At 33.2% G+C, this 24539-nt stretch overlaps 2 protein-coding genes across 2 annotated transcripts; one reads left to right on the top strand and one right to left on the bottom strand.

Moving 5' to 3' along the window:
- Positions 1–7548: 7548 nt before the first annotated feature.
- Positions 7549–9790, top strand: LOC130711674 (uncharacterized). Its single transcript, XM_057561384.1, has 4 exons — positions 7549–8068; positions 8189–8269; positions 9052–9191; positions 9290–9790. Exons 1-4 carry the CDS (start codon positions 7751–7753, stop codon positions 9537–9539), a joined length of 789 nt encoding a protein of 262 aa, XP_057417367.1. The 5' UTR covers positions 7549–7750; the 3' UTR covers positions 9540–9790.
- Positions 9791–10274: 484 nt separating this feature from the next.
- Positions 10275–15955, bottom strand: LOC130712988 (spermidine synthase 1-like). The gene is made up of 8 exons (XM_057562796.1): positions 15772–15955; positions 12638–12714; positions 11646–11768; positions 11455–11559; positions 11163–11235; positions 10989–11060; positions 10658–10856; positions 10275–10553 (listed from the first exon to the last, which is right to left on the bottom strand). The coding sequence occupies exons 1-8, from the start codon at positions 15953–15955 to the stop codon at positions 10328–10330; spliced, it is 1059 nt and encodes a 352-aa protein (XP_057418779.1). The 3' UTR covers positions 10275–10327.
- Positions 15956–24539: the final 8584 nt, after the last annotated feature.

Here is a 24539-nt window from a genome sequence, read left to right as displayed (position 1 = left end):
AATAAATTCAAATTTTAATTCATTCAATCAATACATTTTGAAATTTATTGGCACATGTGGAACATTTGGACCGAATTAGGAAATATAGCAAGTTGTCAGATCAAATAAATATAGCAAGTTGTAAGTGTATTAACACTTTTGGCACGGTTTATTATTTTTTTGCAATTAACCGGTTTTTTTTTCCTTTTGTCAATATGTATGAATTTTTTTTGGTAACAATATATATATGAATGAGACCGAATAAGGAAATATATATGATTTTAACCCAATTTCTTTATGGAATTAACCGTTAAATTTGGCTAATAAGTAAAAAAGAATGTTTTTTCTCATGGAATTTGTGTTCTGTTATTTGAAATCGTTTAAAAAAAATTTAAAATCCCGCATTTTTCAGACATTCATGACTATATAAATTCACATGTTCATACCAATTATACCACCAAAAAATACCCTAACCCCTAATGTTTAATTCTTTTTTTCACTCAAATTTTATTTGTTGTCATCCATGGAGATGCAGAACTTTGTAGTTCTACATGATATGTGCAAGGTTTATTCTTTACCTTTTTTTTATGAAATATGTATGTATGTTTTGTATTGTCTAAGTAATTTGCAAGACTTTTGTTTGGTTAGTGAATACGATGTCATGCGGCTTAAACTTCAGAATGTCGGGACGTGATACATCGTTGACTCTCTAGGAAAAACTTTAGTGTTGAAATACGAAGTTCATGACGGTTTTGCTGCAATAACCGATGGATAGGCTGACCTCCGTTCATTTTACAAATTCAATTCCATTTGTTGATTTTTTTTTTGCCAAATAAGAAAAACCACATTTAATATCTCTATTTATAATGAGACTTTCATGTTGTCACGAAACCTAAAAATCATGTTTCTTCATGCTTTAGTTAGTTTTACCGACAGTAGAGACATTCCTTCTATATCAAAAATTGGCAGCGGTCGCCGAGTTCTTATCATATAAGAGGAAATATCATGAAATTGTTGTGAGACTTTCGGCTTATGAGGCTTCAGGAGTCCGGTTCGTAAGTTCAACTCTCCCTTTGATTATTTGTTGCGTCTTTATGTTTTTATTATTAAGCTTTCATCATTTTCATTGTTTGTTGACTAAAAGTGATAATCCATTATTTATAACAGGCTTTTCCATCCACTATTACTTCATTCCTCATGGAATTTGTGACAGACTCGTATATATTGCAACCACAAAATATATTGGTAATTTATAATCTTAATAATATATAAAGTTCATCAACCAAAGTGAGCCACATTGCTATATAATTTTCAAATGTTTGTATTCTATTGGTTTTTACTATTGAATTTCCACATGACTTATTCTTATTGGTCCACATTATTTAATTTTCATTGGTCAAAATTAATGAGTCCATAAATCAATAAATTAATTAATAAATCAACAAATACAAAAGTTAATAAACCATTAACAGCTCAAATATGACATTCAAATTTTGAAACAAGGCCTTAATTTACGTGATCGTGGAATTTTTTTTTTCAAGCCAAGCTTTTATTTATCAAACAAGAATACAACCTTTATTAATTATAAATTTTACATTCAAATTTTGAATCAATTTTTTCCACGCGGTTTGATTTACTACTTTTAATTGACCTTTATCTAAATTTTGGAATATACTAGTAATTGACGGTAGCGTATAATGTTTTTTACAAGGCCAGCTTTAGAGTTTTATGAAGGAAGTATATAAGGAAAAAATTCATGGCCACTTGATCTGGCAGAATAAGGAACATTATTCTTAGCGTAATAAATGCGGATAATAGTTGTTAAATAAATATGGAATTTTATAAAATTTGAATCATTTCAAATTTTGATTATACTTATTACTTAGTCAATGGAATTTTACAAAATTTGAATAATTTCCAATTTTAATAATACGATCTCAATAAATATATGTTACAAATACAGTGTTTAATTTTTTGACAAAATTTAAATTTTTACAAAAATATATTCCCGTCTTTCTCATATAATCAATGCTATATAAATCCATATGCACATAACTGTTCAACCACCAACACAATACCCTTGGCCGTACATTTTTTCACTTCATTGTATTTGTTTTGATCATGGAGATGCAGAACTTTGGTGTTCTACATTATATGGGGAAGGTTTATTCTTTGCCTACATTTTTTTATGAAAATGCTCTTATATATTTTGTATTGTCTACGATATAATTAAAGTTTTCGTTTTAATTTGCAGGACTTTGGTTTGCTTAGTGAATATGATGTCATGAGGCTTAAACTTCATACTGCCGGGACATGGTACATTGTTGACCCTCTAGGAAAAACTTTAGTGTTGAAGTACGAAGTTTATGAAGGTTTTGCTGCAATAACCGATGGATGGGTTGGCCTCCGTTCATTTTACAATTTCAGTTACAATTGTTGGTTTCTTTTTTGTCAAATAAGAAAAGCCACATTTAATATCTCTATCTATACTGAAACTTTTGACGAATTTAGTACCACGGTTGGTCTGTTGTCACAAATCCTAAAAATACTATGTTTCTTCGTGCTTTAGTTCCTTTTACTGACATTAGAGACATTCCTTCTATATCAAAAATTGCTAGCGGTCGGCGAATTGTTATCACATATAAGCGAAAACTTCCTGAAATCGTTGTCAAACTTAGTATGTTGACATAAGTTGAAGACCGGGGACGAAATTGACAATTTAAAGTCATCTCTGTCGAGCTTCTGATCCAGTGTATATCCCAAGTTGCACGCTATAGTTTCTAACTTCATGATACATGGACTGTGCGGTAGTGCAAACAAAAAATCACTATGCATGGAGAAGGGTAGGTGCACTAAATTCTTTCCAAATAAATTTCAAAACACAACCATTATTGACGAAGAAGGTTATCCGCAGTATAGAAGAAGGCAAACAGGGATTGTAATCAAGACGTTGGAGATGTTCTAGAAAAGAGTGGTACAAAATCTACAATGTTTATGGCTTGGTTTGTAGCTAATGAAAAATACCGAGAAGGGCAGGATTTAACATATGCTGAATTTCCCAGTAGATTTATTTATCATAAAAAAGATAAAATCTGTTTATAGCATTGGACTTGTTACAACACTTACATGCTTGGGATGATAGATGCACCAGAACATGAATATCTGAGTTCTGACTCTGCCTTGAAATCTGATGGGGATTCTGAAATCCAAGGTGAGTGGTTAACCACATAATTTTTGAACGTCACTAAAAGTTCAGGAATGCCTAACCACAAACTTTTATTGAAAGTTGGTACTACAATCATGCTTTTGAGAAATATAGACCAAGCAACAAGTTTATGCATGGAACCAAGTTAATTATGGATGAACTTGGTGAACATTTTATTGGTGCAACTATTATCACGATAACAAATGTCATTGACAAAGTTCACATTTTAAGAATGAGCTTGGTTCCTTCTAATTCCAAATTTCCAATTAAATTCAGAAAAAGACAATTTCCAATTGCAGTATGCTTTCCTATGACCATAAACAAAAGCCAAGGACAAACACTATCTCAGGTTGGGCTCTTCCTTCCGAGACTCGTCTTCACTCATGATCAGTTATATGTACCTCTCTCTAGAGTATGCTCAAGAAAAGGTCTTAACTTTGTATACTTGATGAGGCAGGCAAACAAAGTGTCATATGTTTTTCATTTATTGGTCCACTAGTAATATATAAGGTCCATCCACCAAAGTGGGTCATATTGCAACCTAAATGTCATATGTTTTTCATTTATTAGTTGGTACAATGATTTTCCAAATGTTTGATTTTCATTGGTCCTTATTGATGAGTTTTCATTAATTCATATTATTGACTCAATAAATTAGGAAATTAAAAAATTAGAAAATGAAAAAATTAAATTATGGAAATGAAACCTAATTATGTGTGGGCTTTAGCAAATATACTAAAGAATATACTTCCGGAATTATTACTAATTAATGCAAAACTTTGAAATCTATAATTCAAATTCGAAGTGGACCAAATTCTGGCAAGGAAATATTAAATTCAATTAGTTATGGCATAAATTGAGTCCCTGCAAATTGTCCATTGCTACTAATCTACTATAAGGAACGAACAATTCCTGACATCCAACCCATTTTGGAAGATAGCAGTAACTAATTTTGTTCAATTGAGTCTTCACCTTGGTGGAAACACAAGTGCTCGAAGCACCTTGGTGGATGAAGCCGCGGAAAAGCGATTCAGTGGGCTGCTACCGAAAAAAAGAGAACGAAGCAAGGGAGCACAATTCTATTTGAAAAGATGGTACTTCAGTAATTATCAAATAATATATATAAAAAATTTAATTAAAGAAATATTTAAAAAAATCCTAACAGTGTTAATTAAATGGATGGAAAAGTATATTTTAAGGGAGTGTTATATTCATATTTCTAAAGGGATGGAGAATATTTTACTCTAAAAATTATACCTTAAAAAACTTATGTAAAAATGGTAACAAACATCTATATATATATTAAAGTTGTAACATTCCAAGCATGCAATTATCAAAAACCTCAGCTCCAGAATATTTTGCAATATTTTATTCCCCTAACTTTGAACCACAGCTTGTCACGTGTCCTCTTCGTATTATTATATTCAAATTTATTCATTCATTCTTCCTTCTCCCTCTTCTCTCACTATCTCCATCCTTTTTTCTCTCCCCCATTTACTCGGCCTCCTCAACTATTTATTCACTGAGTGTTTAATACTCCGTCCCTAATTATAAGCTAACATTGAGACTTTTTTTGTGTCACTAAATATAAGCTAACCTTGCAAAAGTTAATATTTCTTTCCATATTCACCCTTGCATTTATTGGTAGTGGAGCACCACCATTAGTAGTACAATGATGAAAAAGTGTTATCATAAATAGGGGTAAACATAGAAAGTTGTACATTTTTTTTGAAAACCAATGCATCAATTAAGGCTTTCTTAATAAGCTAACATTTTTACAACTTTAGCTTATAATTAGGGACGGAGGGAGTACTATATGTTTTCTATGTACAATTAATTCTCATTCCATTCCTTTTCTCTTTCCAATATTTCTGAGTGTTTTTGGGACCATTCTCGCTGCCTCTTGCTGTCTTTTGGTTGTTAGTTTCCTAGTATAGTTTCTTTGGCTTCTCCTCTTCTTTCTAGCTGTTTCTGTCTTGTCCTCAGTTGGTTTTCTCCTTTGTTTTTTCTGCTGGCTTTGTGATCCTTCCTTGGTTTGGATCCTTGCCTCTTTTCTGTTCTGAGTTCTTGTGCTATCTTTTTGCTCTTGGTTCATTCTCTATCAATAAAGTTTTGCTTTCAAAAAAAAATATATCTATATTATGTGCAATTAACTCTCATTCCTCTTTTTTTCTCTCTCTCCGTCCTCTGATTTCTTTCGTCCTCTTCTTTCTCCCACCAACTTCTCTCTTTATTTTTATCAATCAATTCTTATGGCTACCAACCGATTGCAATTCACGTTCAAAAAAAAAAAAACCGATTGCAATTCATTTTTTTGAAAATTTCCCTCAATTATGGATACCAACTGATTGCATACACCTATAAATTTTACTATTTATACTCCCTCCGGTCCTATTTATAAGCATGAAAGAGAAGAAAAATCTTGGTCTTTTTTATAAGAACCAAATGAAAGTTTGAGCTATATTAATTAATTTTTTCCAATGATGCCCTTATTAATTCTAACTTGTAAAATGTGTCTCATTAATTATTCTCTCTCTTTTCCACTTTCCAACACTAATAACAAAGGGTAATTTTGGAAGTTCATTTTAATTTAAGACAAATTTAATGCATATTATCTAGTTTAACTACATTTCTTAAAATATGTGAATTTTTTTTTTGTTGCTTATAAATAAGACCGGAGGGAGTACATTTTAACAATATCTCTTTTTTATTATAACTTTTTTCAAATAAAAAATAATAGATATTAACAAATATAAATTATTATTTAAAATCTTTATTTATTTATTTATTTGAAATCATTAATACGGTATCTGTTTTTAAATACCAGCCAAATGCAACATTATTTGAAATCAATAATTACTCTATTTTTAGTTTCAAAAAATAATTACTCTATTTTTATTTTTTTTAAAAAAACTTTTCTTTTCTGTTTCCAATGATCTCCTTTCCCAGCACAATTTTAATCTATAATATCTAATATTAATTAGTGATTCAAATTTACTTCCCACTAACTTCCTCTACACCAATCATGTTTTAGCAGATTAAAAAATTTGTTTAAGATTATTTCCACCCCATGAATAGCCAATTAGAGATAACATGATTTTATGCTCTTTAATACTATTAAGATTTTTTTGGTTGTAAATACGTGATATTCATTATTGGCTTTCAACCTTTTATTTTCTAATTGTTTATTAAAATAAAAATATTTGGCCTCCCATATTGTCCAATTAAAAATTTAGAGGTTATCATTTAAGAGTGGGTATCCTCCACATTGACCATAGAAACAATAATTCAGAATCATTAAGCTACTGTTTGTTCAAAGGAGGGGAGTGAAGGGGAGAGATTTTAATGGAGAGGAGGGGAGGGGAGGGGAGGGGAGGAAAAGGGAGGGGAGAGATTTTAATACTTATTACGTTTGGTTCATAGGAGGGGAGGGGAGAGAAAATAACTTATTTTTAGATTTATGAGGGGAGTGAAGAGATTTTATGATTAAAATTCCACTATCATCCCCGAGTATGACAGTATAGAGGGGGAATAAGAACATGGATTAGGGTAGGGATGGCAATGGGGCAAAAAAAAACCCGAACCCGCGGGTACCCGCGGATAAAAATCCGTCACGGGTATAATAACCCGCGGGTTCGGGTACCCACGGGTTTGAAAAACGGATATTTTAAATATCCGTCCGAAAACGGGGCGGGGCGGATATCCGCGTACCCTACCCGTGGGTACCCGTTAGAGTAAAATTACATAAATGCCCTTACTATTTACTTAAGCCCAAATTAAAATTTTAGGGTTTCATTCTTCTCCATTCAAAGTCAATATTCTATAATTATTTTTTAGTAAAATATAAGCAAAGTTTGGTGTATAATGGTGGTAATTAAGTTTCGATTTGAGAAAAATATTTATAATCTTGGATTGTTTTAATGAACTTGATATTTCAAACTAATTGAAATTAATTCATATTTATTTGCTTCATCCGCTCAATTAATGTTCAATTATATGGGTGTTATTTAAGATCTGAAATCAATTTAAATTTCCAACAAAAAAAAGTTAATTTGCAGTAATTTAGGAAAATAAAAATTGTAAACGGGTACCCGTTTGACGCTTAACGGGTACCCGCGGGTATCCAAACCCGTTTAAGGCCCGTAAACGGGTACCCGTTTGACGCTTAACGGGTACGGATACGGGTCGACTACCCGCGGGTAGTGTTGCGGGTTCGGGTACGGGTTCGGATACCCACCCCGTTACAAGTCCTCGAACTGATTCCCTTAACAATTCCATTCCATGGGCCTTCTGATGTACTAAGCCTAATCCTTATAATAAAGTAAACTCAAGTCTTCCAACCTCTCAAGTCTCTACTTGGTAGTTGCTACCTGCTAAGTTGCTACAAATAGTGAGGTAACACTAACAGAAAGCGGTGATACTGATAGGAATAAAAAATGAGTAACATAGTTGTATTGGATTTAGAAAACTAGTTAGCCAAAGCTTGATCTGATTCGTGTGCAGGTAGCTAGTAGCTACGTCCATCTCTCTTCTTCTTCTTCTTCAGCTGAAACTAGATCAGAGACCATGCCAGGCCCTGGTCCTCACCTGATGTACGCCATGGGCTCCGGCTTAGCTCTGACCACCTCCACCAATGGTAGGTTCAGCCCCCACCACACACTTTTCTACACAGTCAACTCCTTCTTTGGACCAGACATTGGTTCTTTCTCTGAGTGGCTTGGTTCACTCTTGGGTGGTCCAGCTGATACTGTAGGCTCTGCTGTAGCTGATCTCATCCACCATCCTTTGTACTACATCCTCATCTTGGGTTTCCCTCTCTGTGTTCTCTACTCTTGGATTTCTGCTTTTCTTATTCAAAGACACCTCCTTGACTCTGTTTCCAGAGTGAGTCCCTCTCAAATCTCAGTTTCTATTTTTGGTCCCCATTTCTCTCTGACTTTGATTTCAGTCACTGATAATAAGTATGCAATAATTAATAACTACATGCTTATTTGGATGTTTCAGGTGCCCCTTACAAGGATGCAATGCTTTTATTTGATATCAGCTGGGTCTTTTACTCACTTCTTTCTAGATCATCTATTTGAGGTAATCTGTACACTCCATTTATTGAGGGAAAGTTTTAAATCAAGTCACTTACATTTAGTTATTTCAAAATTTCAATCTTTAAATTATATGATGAGTAAATGCTTTGGTTTCAGTCTTTTTTGTTTGTTTGTATTAAATTGTCTGTATGAGAGCTTTAAGTCCCAAAGTAGATAACAATATTTATGGTAACCAAATCTAAGCGGTTGGGATTTCAGAAAAATATTGAACCATGGTCAAATTATTCAACTGAAATCATGGAATGCTAGAGAATTTGTTGGAATCTGATCTAGATTATCTGAATGACAAGGAGTAATGGTTTCCCATGCAATTTTAAATTGAATATAGTTCTTTTGCTACTCTACTTGAGATTATACGATCTTTTAAGGGTCTAAGATTTTTATTTGCCTCCACAGTATCGATTCTCAGCTCATTGTGGCTTTCAACTTTGGGTTGCCTAGTATGCTTGTCTCATGAGGTTAATATATTTGTCTCTTTTCAGTTCATTCGTTTTTGTTTTCTGGCCATCCTTTGTTCATCACCCAAGTTTTGAAGTAAACAAAAGATTTTTGAAGTTCTACATCCCTAGCTTTTACATGTCTAGTGCTATTGGCTAGTTTTTGGTGGAAACTAAGGGAGAAACATGGAATTTAGCCGAATTTTACAGGTTTGCAAGTTATTTCAGGATGTCAGAGATAAGCCAAATGCTGCTCTATTACAATTCATCCTGAAAGTTTACTTGCTCTTACACTCCTAACTGATTGACACACTTCAATATCTTACAGGAGAATGGGAAAACAACCACTTACACTTGGATTTTAAGCACTGGCTGGTGGCAAGGTAGAGCACCAGTTAACCCAGATGCTGTTGTTGTAGTGGGGTTCTTATGTGTTTGCCTAATTGGGGGCTTTTTTTACCTCAACAGGTGTTTGTTCTTGATACTCTCAATGTTAAACTATCAAGTTATATTTTAGACACAGAATGGTTTTTGATGTATTTTCACTCTCCTTCATTCCCTTGCAGAGCAAATTCCTCAAACTCCATAAAGAAAAAGTCATATCAGTCGATATTACTGATCCTGTCCATAGCTTCCTTATACTGCTTATGGTGTTCAATCCAGATATACTGGATTAATCCACGTCGTCCTGCGGTTGGAGAAGAGGCTGATCTTGGTGTTCTAGTGTTCTTAGCTTTATATTTCTTTCTACCTTACAGTTTGTGCATAATGTCCATGTACCCAAAAGATCATGATACTAATCAAATTCCTTTGTAAACAGTATTTACTTTGTCAGTACATGTTCTGCTTTTTCCAATGCCCTAGTTACACGCGGTTAGCTAGAGTCTTGTCACCAGTAACTTGCATAATTGCTCACCAATCACCAGGCATACGAGATGTTGAGCATTCATATAATGTACCATGTTATCTGTATCTTGTTGCAAAGTGACTGAATGCAGAAGTTTGATATTTGACTCCCGTCATAACTTGTAAAATGTTCCAATAAAGCATTTTTTAGCCGTTAAAAACTTTGAATTTGTCTGGATGAATCCTGGTATCATGTTTAATCTTAAATATCATTAACAAACTTATATCATGGCGAATTTTTGTTGTTCTGACTGCAGGTTCATTCCCATGGAGATTAATATCTTAACCTTGATTCTACATTATATCTATGTCAAGGAGTAGCATTATTCATCCTCTGCATGCTCAATGATTGAAATCAAGAGTGATAATCAAGAAATCATCTAGCACCTTATCAAGTCCTCATTTGTAAGTTTTGAAAGTTCTACACAGCCTTTTTATTTATGATACATGTGTAGCCTTTTATTCATTATACATAGTAAACACTACCAAATTTCAAATGTCAATAGAAATTCATTTTTGGATCTATAGCCTTGTCAACAAAAGAAGGCAGACAGAATGCAGCAGCATGGATCTGTAGAAACAAAAACAAAATGCAAGAGAGAAATATGTTATTAAGTGCATGTGTGAAAACCCTTCTACAATTGATTATGAAGTCGGAATCAATTATGGGGAGATGCTTCTGTGTGTAACTTTTGGTTTCAGAATTGATTATGCTTAAACACAAGTTGATCCAAACATTCTGTAAGAGAGGAAGAAAAAAAGGTTAATCCTTGAACTAGAATCGTTTCAGGGATTACCTCTGAGTTATAGAACTTTGGAGGTCCCTTTGCTACACCATAATTCTCTGGATTCAGTGGATTTATTGGGTATTTGAAGTTGACTTGGGGCCCCTCTGTGGAGCAAAGCATGAATCCAATCACCCCACTGTTGAACCAAAACAAAAACACTCATTACTCAAAGCTTTCCATAACACCCTATTTGAGAGGGAGAGTTAGAGTGCAAAAGGTGAAGTTAAATAAGGAAAATGCCTTGCATATGCAGGGACTGTTGTCCAAGCATAGTTAACTGAGCCTTTGAATATCTTCTTGCAATTTGCTATGGTATCTGCAATGACAAAGTTCTTACGCCACAAGCTGTCTGCGGGAGTAGAAAGCACTCCACCAGGTCGAAGAGCCTTAGCTACTGATTCTAAGAAGCAATTATCTGCAAGCTCTTTTGCAATAGGTCCTGCATGTCATTAAATTCTCTCATGTCCCTGAACCTTTGTTTTTTTTATTTCCTTTTAAGGTAAAAATTCAAGCAAGTTCTTCTCTCACTAAGTTTCAATTTCAAATTGACAGGAAGAAAGTTTTTTTTTACCCATTTGATTGAAAGCATCCAGTATAATCGCATCATAAGTTCCCTCAGGAGTACAATTGATGAACTTAATTCCTGCATGTATTGGTCAGATATTTTCGTTTGTGCAAAATCATGACAAATTATAAATCAACATTTGTTTTGTAAGTTAAAATAACATATGGCTTAACTCTTTACCATCGCCAATATGAACATGCACTCGAGGATCCTTGTATCCAATTGCAATATCTGGGAAATACTTCTTGTAAGCCTGTATCTCAAAATTAGGGATCGAATCAAGGCCAAAAATTGAACATATTAAGCAAAATCAACTATGACTATTTGGGGGAGGGTATGTTTCTTAGAGTATGTTATTAGAAGCAATGCATATGCAAGAAAAAAAATTGAGAAAGGTTCTTTTTATTTGTAAATCATTGTTGTGAAAGTTCATATAACGTGGAACTTAGAAATGATACACATAAAGACTCACATCGATCACCATTTTGTCTAGTTCACAGATATCAATATGCTCAACAGATGCGTGGCGGGATATTTCTCTAAGGATTCCACCATCTCCCCCTCCCACGAGCAACACCTGTAATGTTCATCAACCACTTGTTAAATAAATATGGCACATTAGTTTTGCCCTCTATGTTCTTTCTAAAATGCTTCTTTTTCCACCTTCTTTGGATTTGGAATGGAGCAGAGTGCAAGGTGAGTGAGCATTTCTTGGTAAGCAAATTCGTCACTCTCTGTAAGCTGCATATAGCCATCAAGAATTGCAACCTTGCCATGATTGGATGACTGCATGCAAAAATCACAATGTACATCACTCATCACCCAGGGATGTCATTTTTCCCAATTGTGATCAAGATTTTTATTGGAATGCATGGTATAAATATGAGCAAATAATTTGATTCATAGATTAATATAGAAAAGGGCATGAACTTTTTTTGTGTTTAGAACTGTTGGATCCCTGCATAAGTAATGTTCGATTTCTTCAAAGTTCTATATATTAATTTTCTTCAACAAGAAAATGTCCGATGTTTTGAAGGAAAAGTATTAGAATTCAGACCGAGCGTACCTCTAACTTACTAACTTAAAAGGTGAAGATTATCCTCCTATTTATTACTACTATCTTGGTAATATCTCTAATTAATTTGAGACTTAACAAAAAGATTAACAACCAAAGTCCTACTCTAAATCCTAGATCTTAGACCTGGCAGGCTGGCAGCATCAAAATTAACGTATGGTAATACTTAATAGTTGTTTTTATTAATAAACACAACAAAAAAAAACTAGATCCAATATAATTTTGCACATTATATCTGTTTAAATTTCTGTTTAAACTAAACGGTGATTCACGTTAAACTTAATTTAGCAAAGCAGTGCTTCTGCATTTATATGTTCAGACATTTATTTCCCATTTACATCAATGCAAACGGAAAAACAAACATGCATGTTTAGATCAACCACTGATCCTGAAATGTTAAACTTTAGGTGGAAATACATGAGGTTGTATGAGAGTCCTTTGAACTTAAAGTGGACAATGTAGAAATTCTGTCATCCTTACAATTAAATGTAGCTTTTATTTGGAAGGCTCAGGACCCTACTAGAAGAAAGATCAATTTCATTTATCACACTTGACATCTACATATGTAAAAAAAAAGTACCTCAAATACAAGAAGCTCTTGAAATTCTGATTTCCCTTGGAATAGGATCTTTTCCATCTTATACATGTGGGCTTCTCCTGTACAATTGATGTTGTGATAACTAACGGAATGTTGATAGTAAAATAAAATAATAATTTTACTATATGATAATAATAATTATTATTGATGAGATGATGATGTTAGTGAAAGATTATTCTTTTATATCTCCCCTTCTTTTCACAAAATGTGTTCCCAAATTTAATCACAAATATATGTTTTCAAAGATCTTAAATATCTCTTTATTCTTAAAAAAAGTTTGACATCACATTATTTCTTCAAAAGTTTAATTCATGACAAATAACATTTTTTATAAACTAATTCAATTGTTAATTTTTTAAGAGTTTAGTAAAACAACATATGTAACTTAAAAAGAATACACTGAAACTTATATGTAAACTCTAGAGCTAAATGTGCACATGAGTCGGGTCAACCCAAAAAAAAAAGTTTGGGTTACGTGATCTAATTTAGTTAATGTAGGGGACATGTTGTGTTCAAGTTGAGTGTCGGATTTGGAAATTTTGAACTCAATCAACCTTACCACAATGTAAAAAGTTCAAAACTATTTTATATAGTACAATTTTTCTTCACTAATATGTTTAAATTTATAATTGAAGTGCATATTCACATGCATTTCTAAATTTTTACCCCATTTTGTTATTATTATTTTTAATTTTTTTCCAACCTGAATAATTGATGCAACATGTTTTTTTTTTTATAGACAAGTAAAATGTTTTTTTTTTCAACATGTTACTTGTCGGGTTGATTTGTTGTAGGTTTAAAACAAAATTAATGAAAAACCAATATAATCAACTTGTGCTCATCAGATTGGTTCATATCCAAAAATCCTAATCGGACACAACTCGTGTTCAACCCTACATGCAAGAACACTGCTAAATCTAATTATATTATTTTTTAAGTAAAAAGTGTCATTTAATGAGAACGTATTTGTGTATAGTGAAAAATAAGATTGGTTTTGCTTTTGAATTTTTATGGATTATACTTATGATATATTTTAAAATGTTTTTTTTTATATATTTGACCATACTTGTTTATTTTTGCAGCGGCTTAAGAGGAAATGGAGATGCTCTAGGTTTGGTTTTGTGCGTTTTAAATATAAAACAGATGCGTACAAAGGGCTCCATGGAGTTATTTGGGGTTCGTTTGTTCGTGCTAACTTTGCAGGGTTTGAAAACCAGAAGCTGTGGAAACAGGTTTGGCAAGTGCGATCTAAGACAAACACAAGTGTGGCCTAAAAAGGAAAACCGTTTAATTTATAACATGTTTGATTTAATATTTAAAACTTTCATAATCACTTCTCATTTCATAGAAGATACTCCTAGGGGCTCGTTTGGCACGCCGTATTAGGCATGATAGTATAAGCTTATACAATACATTATGAGTTTATCCATTGTTTGGTGATGACATTGTATTGTATAAGCTTATCCATCAAAGTCCCCTTATACGTTAAAATGACGTATTATTTAATCCATCATGTGAGTGATGGATAAGACATGATAAGGTTGCGACGTATAAGTCACCATCACCACCACCCTCTATTGCTGCCAACTTACACCACCATTGGCACCACCACCACCACCACCACCATCCGATCACCGCCGCCGCCACCACCGCCCTACCGTCACCACTGGTGTTGCCACCACCACCACCACCGCCGCCCTACCGCCACCACCACCATAATCGCCGCCACCACAACCCTATCGCCACCACCACCATAATCGCCGCCACCACCGACACCACAACCACCACCCTATCGCCACCACCACCACCACCACCATTGCCTCCACCCTCCACCGTCACCACCACCCTACTAAGCCGCCACCGCCTTACTACCACCACCACACTCTATCGTCGCCAACACCACAACCACCATCGCTGCCACCACCGCCACCACCGATGTTGCCGCCACCACCACCGCCACCGCCCTACCGCCACCACAACCACCACCCTATCGCCACCACCACCATAATTGTCACCACCACTCTATTGCCACCACCGACACCACAACCACCACCCTATCGCCGCCACCACCACCACCACCACCATTGCCTCCACCCTCCACTGTAGCCGCCACCGCCTTACCACCACCACCACCACCCTATCATCACCACCACCACAACCACCATCGCTGCCACCACCACCACCAACCTATCTCCACTGTCACCACCACCGCCACCAACACCAACCTACCACCATTGCCACCACCACCACCAACCTACCACTACTTCCATCACCACCGCCACCACCGTTATAATCACCTCCATATTTGATTTTTATTTTATATCATTATTCAATACTTCATTAAACATAAAATTGCATTAATTTAAACGATATGGTAAATTATACAGTGTACGTCCAAACGCTGGATAGTATAAGAAAATTATCAGGGCTTATACTATCAGGCCTAATACTATCAGGCCTTATACTATCAGGCCTTATACTATACGTCGCACCAAACGGGCCCCTAGTTATTTTCCGAAGCACCCAAAAAAAAGAAGATACTCCTAGTTAGAGGTCAGTATGCAGAATTGGATCAGTCCGTTTAGGTGTAGTTCGCATCACCACACAAAACAAAACAAAAATAGATTGATGCTACTTTGTTCACATCATAAATGAGTTGGGAAAAGAGTGGTCCATGTTCGTCTCACCAAAGCTGGTTAGTGAGCTGGCTCATAAATTAATGAATACAAGAAAACTGAAATATTCTTTAGATAGATATTCAAAATTCATGAAAAATAAAAAATAGAACAAATGATTTATAAATATAAAAATAGTTAATTCTTTAAGTAGATTAATTTAAGAAACAAATATGATTTACATAAAAAAATAACAAATATAATATAAAAAATAGAAATATAATATAAAAAAGTGTTAGAAATATAATATATAAAAAATTTATGTGTCATTTACCGAATAACTTAAACTTTTGGAATAATTAGGTTTTGACAAAAAGCTTCTTTCAAAAAACTTCTCCAAACATGAGAACTTACTGAGTTTTCACCCCCATACACTAAAATAAACTTAATGTGAAATCATATAAATTAAATCAGTCAAGTAATAGAAATATAAAAGTTTACCATGCCACGGTTCATCAGCATACCACCCTTGAGCCGCATATGTGCCATTAGCACCTCCTTTATGATTCTCCTCTCCATGATCAGGTCCTAATGTTATAAGACTTTGGATTTTATGATCAAAATTATCGTCTAGCACTTTTGACTCATCAAGATATTGGGAAACAACAATAGCTTCTTTGCCCATGATCTTAGTGCTTTGAGAACTTTGTTATTGGCCTCTTAGTTGATTTTTCTACAAATTAGAAATGGTTTTACCCTTTTTGTTTTCAATTCTTATAACTCCCTATGGCTTTGAAAGACAAGTAGTGCTATTTATAGCAAAAAATTAATTTCCAAGTTTGGTAGATAAAATTTACAAAAGAAAGAGTGTCTAAGTTCATAGAAAAAAACAAAGCGTCTACGTATAAAGCAATATAACCAAAAAGCTCGTGTAACCACTCCAGTATTTGGTAGTGCACCGTATCCAAACAAAACAAAATAATACATATTACGTCAGACAATAAAATATTTAATACTATGATATATAATATAATATTTTTTGAGGTTATGATATTATATAATATAATATAATATCATATAATATTATATAATATTATATAATATTATTATTTTAAAATATTATATCTAATAATATAATATTAAATAATATTAATATTTTAAAATATTATAAATAATAACAAAATATAATAAACTATTAACTATTATATAACATTATTATCATATCCTACACTTATATACTATTTCCGAAACTAAAAAGTGGCAACTCCGACAAGTGACACCCCTCATTCTATGTCTTTCTTCATAACCTTTCTCTCTCATACTATAATTAGTAATCTATATAATATACTAAAGGAAGGTTTTTTTTCTAGAAGGTTTTGCCACATGTCACCCCCATATCATCCCAAAAAAATATACAAATTTTATTTTTATTAACTTTGAAATACATACTTTTAAAAATACTATTAAATCTACATTTAATTTTTGTATCTTAAAACCAAATATTGAACAAAAATCCACCATATATAAAAAAGTGCACTGTTTGTGAATATTTTATCTAAAAAAGTTTTTGTAGATATAGATAATAGATGAACATGATTTTGTATCAAAATAAACTTCTCATCTCTTTAATTATAGTAATTTAAGATAAAATCTTTTAACCCCATATGATCCCAAAAAAATATATATACAAATTTTGTTTTTCTTTACTCCATAAAATAAGAAAAATCACTTATTTAATAACAAATTTGAAATATAAAAAAAATTAAATTTCAAATCACTTTTATTTTAATTATAACTATATTAAATGCAAAAATATATTTTGATTTTTTTCCAAAAAATATCAAATCAAATAAATATTTCCTATTTAAGATACCAATAATTAATAAGAAAAAATATGTCTTATATGGAAAATTAATGTACCTCGCATCTCCTCTCAATGTCGCCAGGCTCTCCTTGGTTTTGCCCGTGAGGCCGTGATCAGGTCTCTAGATTCTTATGTGCTCTTTACGACTATCTCAAGTAAGCTCTTCTCTCTTATTTATCTGTTTCACCTATTGTGTTGCCCCTTTTCACATGATTTATTCCAAGTTTTTGTATTTCATCCGTAGGAAAAAAATTATTGTGTTGTTTGATAATGATTCACTGGTGTGGGCTCATTTAATTTGATTATTTCTCAATGAATGATTGTTTTCCATGCAGATTTTCACGAACATGCATGAGGACTGAGGTGTGCTCTTCCTGTAAGATCTTTCTTTGAGAAACATTCTTACCTGTTGGTATTTGATAATTGTGCAGGTGCACCGGTAGTTCTTACATCTTATTCCTTTACTTTTTTGGTTGTGGCAATACTCTTGAAGTGTTTATGTTTTCTTTCTAATCTTATGTTTCAAAATTGGTTGTTGTTTTTCATATTTTTTGGTTGGTTCATAGATTTCATGATCTTAGATTCTTTTAGAATTCAAGTTCACTTCGTCGTTTAAGGTGATATAGTAGGTATTTGGTTTATTTGATCACTTTCCTTCTTAACTCTATGATCTTACTTCCTCTGTATTTTAATATGGATTCTAATGAAGACAGATGCTTCTCAAATTCCGGTGCACTCTCGCAATCTATTTCCTCTCATTCGTTCCAAACTAGCTCTAATGTGAAGGTAATTTTTTGCAGGTTCTACTTCTTCGAGGCCTCTGCTCACCCAAACAGACATTCAAAACATCAAACAATATATTGTGCTTGCTCATGGTTTGTTTGTTTTGTTCCTAATTTACGTCAATTTTTTCTTGATATTTTCTTGAAGAAAACCCATTCCCATTAATACTGATAGCATGTGAATAATCCATTCCACTAATGTTATGAAAATAGCGCCAGTTGCTAATGTATTATGATGTTCAGCTTCTGGCGTTGCGTAATAGTCTTAGTCTAAGTTGGATAATCATTTTACTGGCTATGCAAATATATTCACTCTTTTCGCTCTTTCTTCAGGTGTTCTGTATAAGCATTTTATCATTGCTATTATTATACATGTAAGACAATTGCGTGTATTCTATGTTTAGAAACTTGATTGTTTCACTACTACCATACTCACTATACTTTTGCATGTCATAGTTCGTAATGCATTTAAGAGTGCACATTTGGACCATAAGAGTCTTTTTTATAGTGTTTCTAAAAATTTCAGCGCATGTTTTCACTTTTGCATATTATAGTTTGCAATGCATTTGAAAGTGCATCTTTGGACTATGAGAGTCTTTTTTAGTGTTTGACCTTGGATTTTGAAACATGTCAATGTATGTTCGCAACTCAATTTGATATGTAATATATTGAGACTCTTCAGTTATTGATGATGATATTCCTTATGTTGTTCATTTGGGCTCATTTCTTTTATATATGAGATTGAAATCTTCCATGAAGGTTTGTCAAAACATGCATGACCGTGCACACGCAAGAAAACTTTTAGGACTATAAAAGGAAGATTATGCATCGCTGGCGGTGGCATGGATGTAATATGTTTCAAACATTGCAAAGCTTGTGAGTTGTGATGTTCATGTTGCAAGTCATTGGATGATTGCGAGAAAGGTGTATGGTTTGTTCCTGTGACTTCTCCTTTTTTAAATATTTTTCACTTCATACTATGTGTTCTATAGTTGATAAAAGATTTTGTTTCTTTTATTTTGCGTTGTCCTGCATTTATCTGAACCTAAAGTGTGACATTTGTGTTTTTGGTTTATTGATCACACTCTTTCTTTTTGTCTAGCGATAAAGCACTTTGTGATTCAGAATTTTAAAGATAACGTGATAGAGCTTGAAATTTTATAGTTGTTAAAGATTAAATTTTCATAGCAATATGTGAAATATTGAGATCTTGATTTGGAAATCAATTACCAAAAGTGCATGAAGTCATAGGTATTTAAACGGTTTAGTGAGGATAAAGACAGAGTAGAGCATTCCACCACTTTAATTTCAATCAAAGACAAGAAATGGTGAATATGAGTAAACATTAGACCAGTGTCTTTAATTGTATAAGGGATAAAGACAGAGTAGAGCATTCAACCCTTTCAATCAAATAGCTTTGAGCTATAAGAATAAATTCAGATTTATTATATTGTTTGAGTTTCTCTAATGTTGTACTATACTGAATGCGAGCATATACTAAATGAGAGCCTAATTGGTTGTTGTTTTTTTATTTGTGAACGTAGATTAAGTGTTGTCCATACCGAAAGGTGAAAGCTTATTCATAAAGAGGTAAGAACACCACATGCCACTGTTCACTCACGCTGCATTCTCCCATCCACTTATCCATGTGGCATCTTCTCCAATCAAGGCTTCTTCAACATTCCTTTTTCAAGCCTGCCAATCAAGGCTTCTTCAGTGTTCCTCTTTCAAGCCCTTTGTGTTGCCCAATTAATAATATGTCTGTTTCAATTAAGAAATTCGAAATACATCAGTTGTTAGGGATAATAGAAATTGCTTAGAACGAGAACTACAAAGTTTTGAATAAGATTTGACTCCATAAAGTACTTTGTTTTCTTGATCTAAAGAGAGTTGGGTATAAAGATTTGACTTTTAAGTTTTTCTCTCAGACGATGTGAGGACTTTTCTTTCTTGCTTGCTTGAAGAAGATTTTAACTCAGATTAAAGTTCTAGCTCAATTTCTTGCCTCTGAAAATCTTCAAGTCCTCCTTTTATACTTCAAGTGCTTCTAGGGTTTGTTGAGAGTCGTTGGAGCATATAGAGCGTCTTGAGTTCTAGCCGTTAGATCAAACAGTCTTTTCGTCAGGTGCATTAAATGCACTATGTCCTTTTGCTGAGGAAAAATGCTACAAAGTGTTTCTTGTCAGTTGGTTGGTAGCATATGCAGTATCGTTCCAGTCCTTTGGTGAGAGAAAAATGAAACTTCAATGGTGATAACGTTGTACTTGTTTCCTTGATCAATGTGCTTTGTGAAGTATCACGTGATTCTTTGCACTTGACTTTCTCCTCAGGAATGTCAGAGACATTTCAATATGAATATGTTGCTCTTTCTCTAGACATTACTTTCATTGGTCAGCTTTCGAGATAGACGATGAATATCTGCATGAGTGTGCCCTTCTCTTCTGATAGACGATCTTTGTCTTGAAGCTTTGACTGTTCTTGGGTGGACGACCTTTGACACTTTGACTTTTCTCGGCTTGTACCGTCTTCTTATACTGTCTTGCACTTCACTATTAGACGATAAGGCATGATGAGTATAAGTATGATTTCCTGAAATTTAATTCATATAAAATATTTAATCACTTCACTTATACTCTTGAAATTTTTTATCATTCAAAATATGATACACGATGTATTCAGCGTTTGAACTTAACAAGATGATGTCATATTTATATTTTCTGATTCTTTAGTAATTCAAATATTAAATAATTCCGTATTTTTAAAATAATTAATGTATTAATATTACATTTAATAGTTATAATGACATTAGAATAATTAACAAAAGTTAATTGTGACTTTCTTTTGAAATAACTACTCTATGAATTTGATATTCAATGATTTTTAATGACATTAGAATAATTAATAAAAGTCAATTGTGATTTTTCTACCATTAAGATGTATGCTGACAAAGTCTTTTTTTAATGACTATGATTATTTTTTATATAACAAAATAAAAAATTGAATATGATATCTTACATTCAAAATGATAGAATATTATTATTTTAAAATATTATAACTAATAATAATATATTATTCAAAAAAATTACTCCATCCGTTCCTTTTTAAGTGTCGTTTTAGAAGAATTTTTTTTTTTCCTTTTTAACTGGCGTTTTCATGTTTTAAGGTCAATTTTGTCAATTATACCCTTACTAGTAAGTGGAAATTAAATTCCCATTACATCAATTTAAAGTCTTATCTAGTAAGTGAAAATTAAATTCCAATGAAAGTACCCAAAATAGCTTTCAAAGTTACCCTTATTTAGGTATTATTGATTATAAGATTTCTCTAAAATTTTGAGGGAGCCATGGCTCCTCCGTGTCATAACCAAGTTCTGCCCCTTACTGTGTGGATTTTTTATATTGTGTTGAGGTGGTTGTTTGGTTGTATATCTTGTCAGTTTTCTCATTATTATTTATATATATATATATATTTTTTTTTCCTTAAAAAAGTATAAATATATACTATATAATATATATCTAACATCATGCATGTTCTCGTCCGTTCAAAAAGTCATACGACCTGATAACGTCGTGAAAGACTCTTTGGTCAGCTAGTACGATCTGGTCTATGAATGTACCACCCAACACGTGTGGCAAAGTGTCAACCCGACCTGTAAAATGGTTGAGATGTATACAAAGCATGACTGTTAAAAGCCAACCGTACGCTCGGAAGCTCTACTAAGAGGATTTCCCACTTACTTGGAGAGACTCTAAACACACATGTATGGTCTGGTCTGGTCTATAAATACATGTTTCATCGTTCATTTACAAAACATATTATTCATTCTTAGCATTTATGAGTACTTCTTAGACTCATGGATTCTCTCTTTGCTCTTTCACTAACTTGAACGTCGGACTGTCTTATGCAGGTACCCCCTCTACTCAAAATAAACATGGTCATTCACCATTCCCTCAAGCCAAGCCACGGCTGAGCTCCGCCTCTAAACACGATAAGTGAAATAATCTAAATTCATGGGAAGAACAATATATATCATGATATTATACAAATATTATATATGACATATGTATAATATACCTTGTTCTAAACTATAAACTCATTCTTTCAAATTTAGTGATTATAGATAATATAACACAAATTATTAGAAAATATTATCTATGATTATATTATGTGGAAAGTAACATATTATAATGCAATATAACATATATTAATACAATAAATCTAGAGAAGACTTTTACTATTTTTATGTATCCCTTAAGTCTAGTAAAATCTTAATTGGTGAGCAACTCTCCTAGTAGATCCCTCAGTGCTCCTATCTAGGAGTGAGCCTCTGCTAACCTCCCCAGTATGCCACTGAATTTGGAAGTGGTTTCTCTCCATTCTACCATTTTTTGTTAGAAAAAAAACTTGGACTAAAGAGCTATTAAGGACATAATTCATTTTAGAACGTGGTTATTGAAACATCCTAGTCAAAGTTTGGAAAATAATACAATATAGAAACCCAAATATCATGACACATGATACGCGTTCTGCAAGTGTACAGAACACCCTAAGTAATATAAAAGATTGTGGAACCACAGATTTGGGAAGAATTGATTTACAAGAGCAATGATTGCTCAAACCAAAAGAAAAGTAAAAATAATTTATAAATGATTTGTTGGTAGAGAACTTAGAATTTAGAAGTATGAAAGAAGCAATGTTAAGAGGCTATTATTTGGGTTAACTTCACCAAAACAAGTTAAGTTTCAAGAAATATGAGTTTATATGGAATGTAAATGTAATTTTTTCTATTGTTGAACTAGCCTATTTCTCTTAGTGTTGATTCCTCACGTCAAAAGGAGCTTTCAATATACTTCACCAGTCTGATTCCACACCACCTTTGAGAAATCTAATTGAAGATTAAGTTCATTTTAGTTTCAGACCATCAATTACTAGTCGTTGCCCTTATTCCTAAGGCGCAAAATGCTCTAATAAACGCAATCCCAGATCACAATTTCTAAACCAAACTTCCATTTGTGCAAAGAAAGGTGAGATAACTTGCACGCATTCAAGCTAATATTATAACATGAAATTGGGTTCATAGAATGAAAACTTTATACCTTATAAAAACTCAGAAGTTCAAAACATAAACAAGGGATCCACATCCCAAATGCTAAGAGAAACTTAGCCCTGGCTAAGGTAAACATAGTTCTAACCTGAATAAGAGCCTTAGGGAAACTCCAAACCTCTTATACAATCTTACACTTCAGAAAAACTAAGATCCTAATATATGATATCAACTAAGATTACAAAGTGGGGTATTTACAACAGAAAACTGATGAGCTACGCATATGTGTGCACTTCTGGCATGCACATGCGTGCATTTTTGCCACACTACTGACTTTGCACGCATGTGCGTGCACTTCTAGCACGCACATGCGTGCATACGTTGACATCTCCGACCTTTTTTCGTAAAATTGTCAGTGTGGCTTCGTTAACCGTCGGATCAAGCTGAAATTTTGATATGTTATTCACAACACATAGATCTTCAATATGAATAGTATGATTTTCAAGAAAATATATGTGCTATGAGAAACATGCCACGCACTAAACAACTCTTCGACTTCTATCAACTCAAGTTCTAGTCTTTCATGCACTTAAGGGCCTTCATGAGACTTCATTCCCTTCAATATGAATCTGAAACTCCTCTCTAACAGATCTTTTAGCCTTCATTTCCCACTTCTGAAACCTCTTTGCTCTAACTCTTCATCAACACTAGTTATTCCTCATCAAAAAGATTCCATGGACAAGGGAATTTCATCTTTAAGTTCCTTTACTAAGAGCTGCACATTGAACACACAATCAAGCCATTCTTTGTAACCACAAACACCTAATCTAATGCACATAATGCCTTTGATAGTTCAGATTATGATCACAAAGATTCCTTCCCATTATGCCCTCAAATGCTCTAACATTCTAGACCAAGGATGCAAATGCAAAAAGGATTAAGTTCTAAGGATTAAAATGCAATAAAAGACAAAAAATGGACTAATATGAAATGATGACTCTAAAACACTAGAAAGTCCTAACTGCAACTAAAGACTCTATTTATTAACTTAATAGATGATAAAACCTAAATAAACGACAAGTAAAATGAGGCAAAAAGATCATATAAATTCCTGTCATCACCACACATGTGTTTGCATGAGTTTTTTTTTTCTTCTGTAAATGTGTAATGCTAGTGTTTTTTTTCCAGAACGTTTTCATTAATTAGTTGAAATTCATGTGAATCTCATACTTTTAGTGGATTCCACTTGAACTTTAATAATTTAATTAGAGTGTTGAACATAATGTTGGAAAGAGGATGTTGCTAGAATTTTTCAACGTGTAACAATGCTTGTTCTATGAGTTTGATAGAAAACATCTATGTTGCCATTTTAGTAGGCGTAATTAGACCAAGTTGATTTGGGTTTGAGGTATTTAGAAGTTCGAACCAATCAAATGGGTTTGAGTTGTGTTGGTTCAGTTTTCTTGTATTTTTACTTTTGAATCCAAACCAAACCAACCTGACTTTGAATGGGTTGGTTCGGATTGGGTGGTCGAGTATTAAGTTAAATAAATAATATTATTTTCGAATTTGCACAAAT

Source organism: Lotus japonicus, chromosome 4 (assembly GCF_012489685.1).
Source record: "Lotus japonicus ecotype B-129 chromosome 4, LjGifu_v1.2".
In the NCBI taxonomy this organism is placed as follows: domain Eukaryota; kingdom Viridiplantae; phylum Streptophyta; class Magnoliopsida; order Fabales; family Fabaceae; genus Lotus; species Lotus japonicus.
The sequence above is the reverse complement of the archived record's forward strand: the minus strand, read 5'-3'. Positions and strand labels throughout refer to the sequence as shown.

Bases quoted from the DNA above. Each gene is read 5' to 3' on its own strand.
- LOC130711674 (XM_057561384.1), top strand. From the start codon at position 7,751: ATGCCAGGCCCTGGTCCTCACCTGATGTACGCCATGGGCTCCGGCTTA. The intron at 8,270-9,051 runs GTAATCTGTACA...AATATCTTACAG, and splicing joins TTCTAGATCATCTATTTGAG to GAGAATGGGAAAACAACCAC. The intron at 9,192-9,289 runs GTGTTTGTTCTT...ATTCCCTTGCAG, and splicing joins GGCTTTTTTTACCTCAACAG to AGCAAATTCCTCAAACTCCA.
- LOC130712988 (XM_057562796.1), bottom strand. From the start codon at position 15,955: ATGGGCAAAGAAGCTATTGTTGTTTCCCAATATCTTGATGAGTCAAAA. The intron at 10,857-10,988 runs GTAAAAAAAAAC...AATGACATGCAG, and splicing joins GGATGCTTTCAATCAAATGG to GACCTATTGCAAAAGAGCTT. The intron at 10,554-10,657 runs GCATTTTCCTTA...TTGGTTCAACAG, and splicing joins ACAGTCCCTGCATATGCAAG to TGGGGTGATTGGATTCATGC.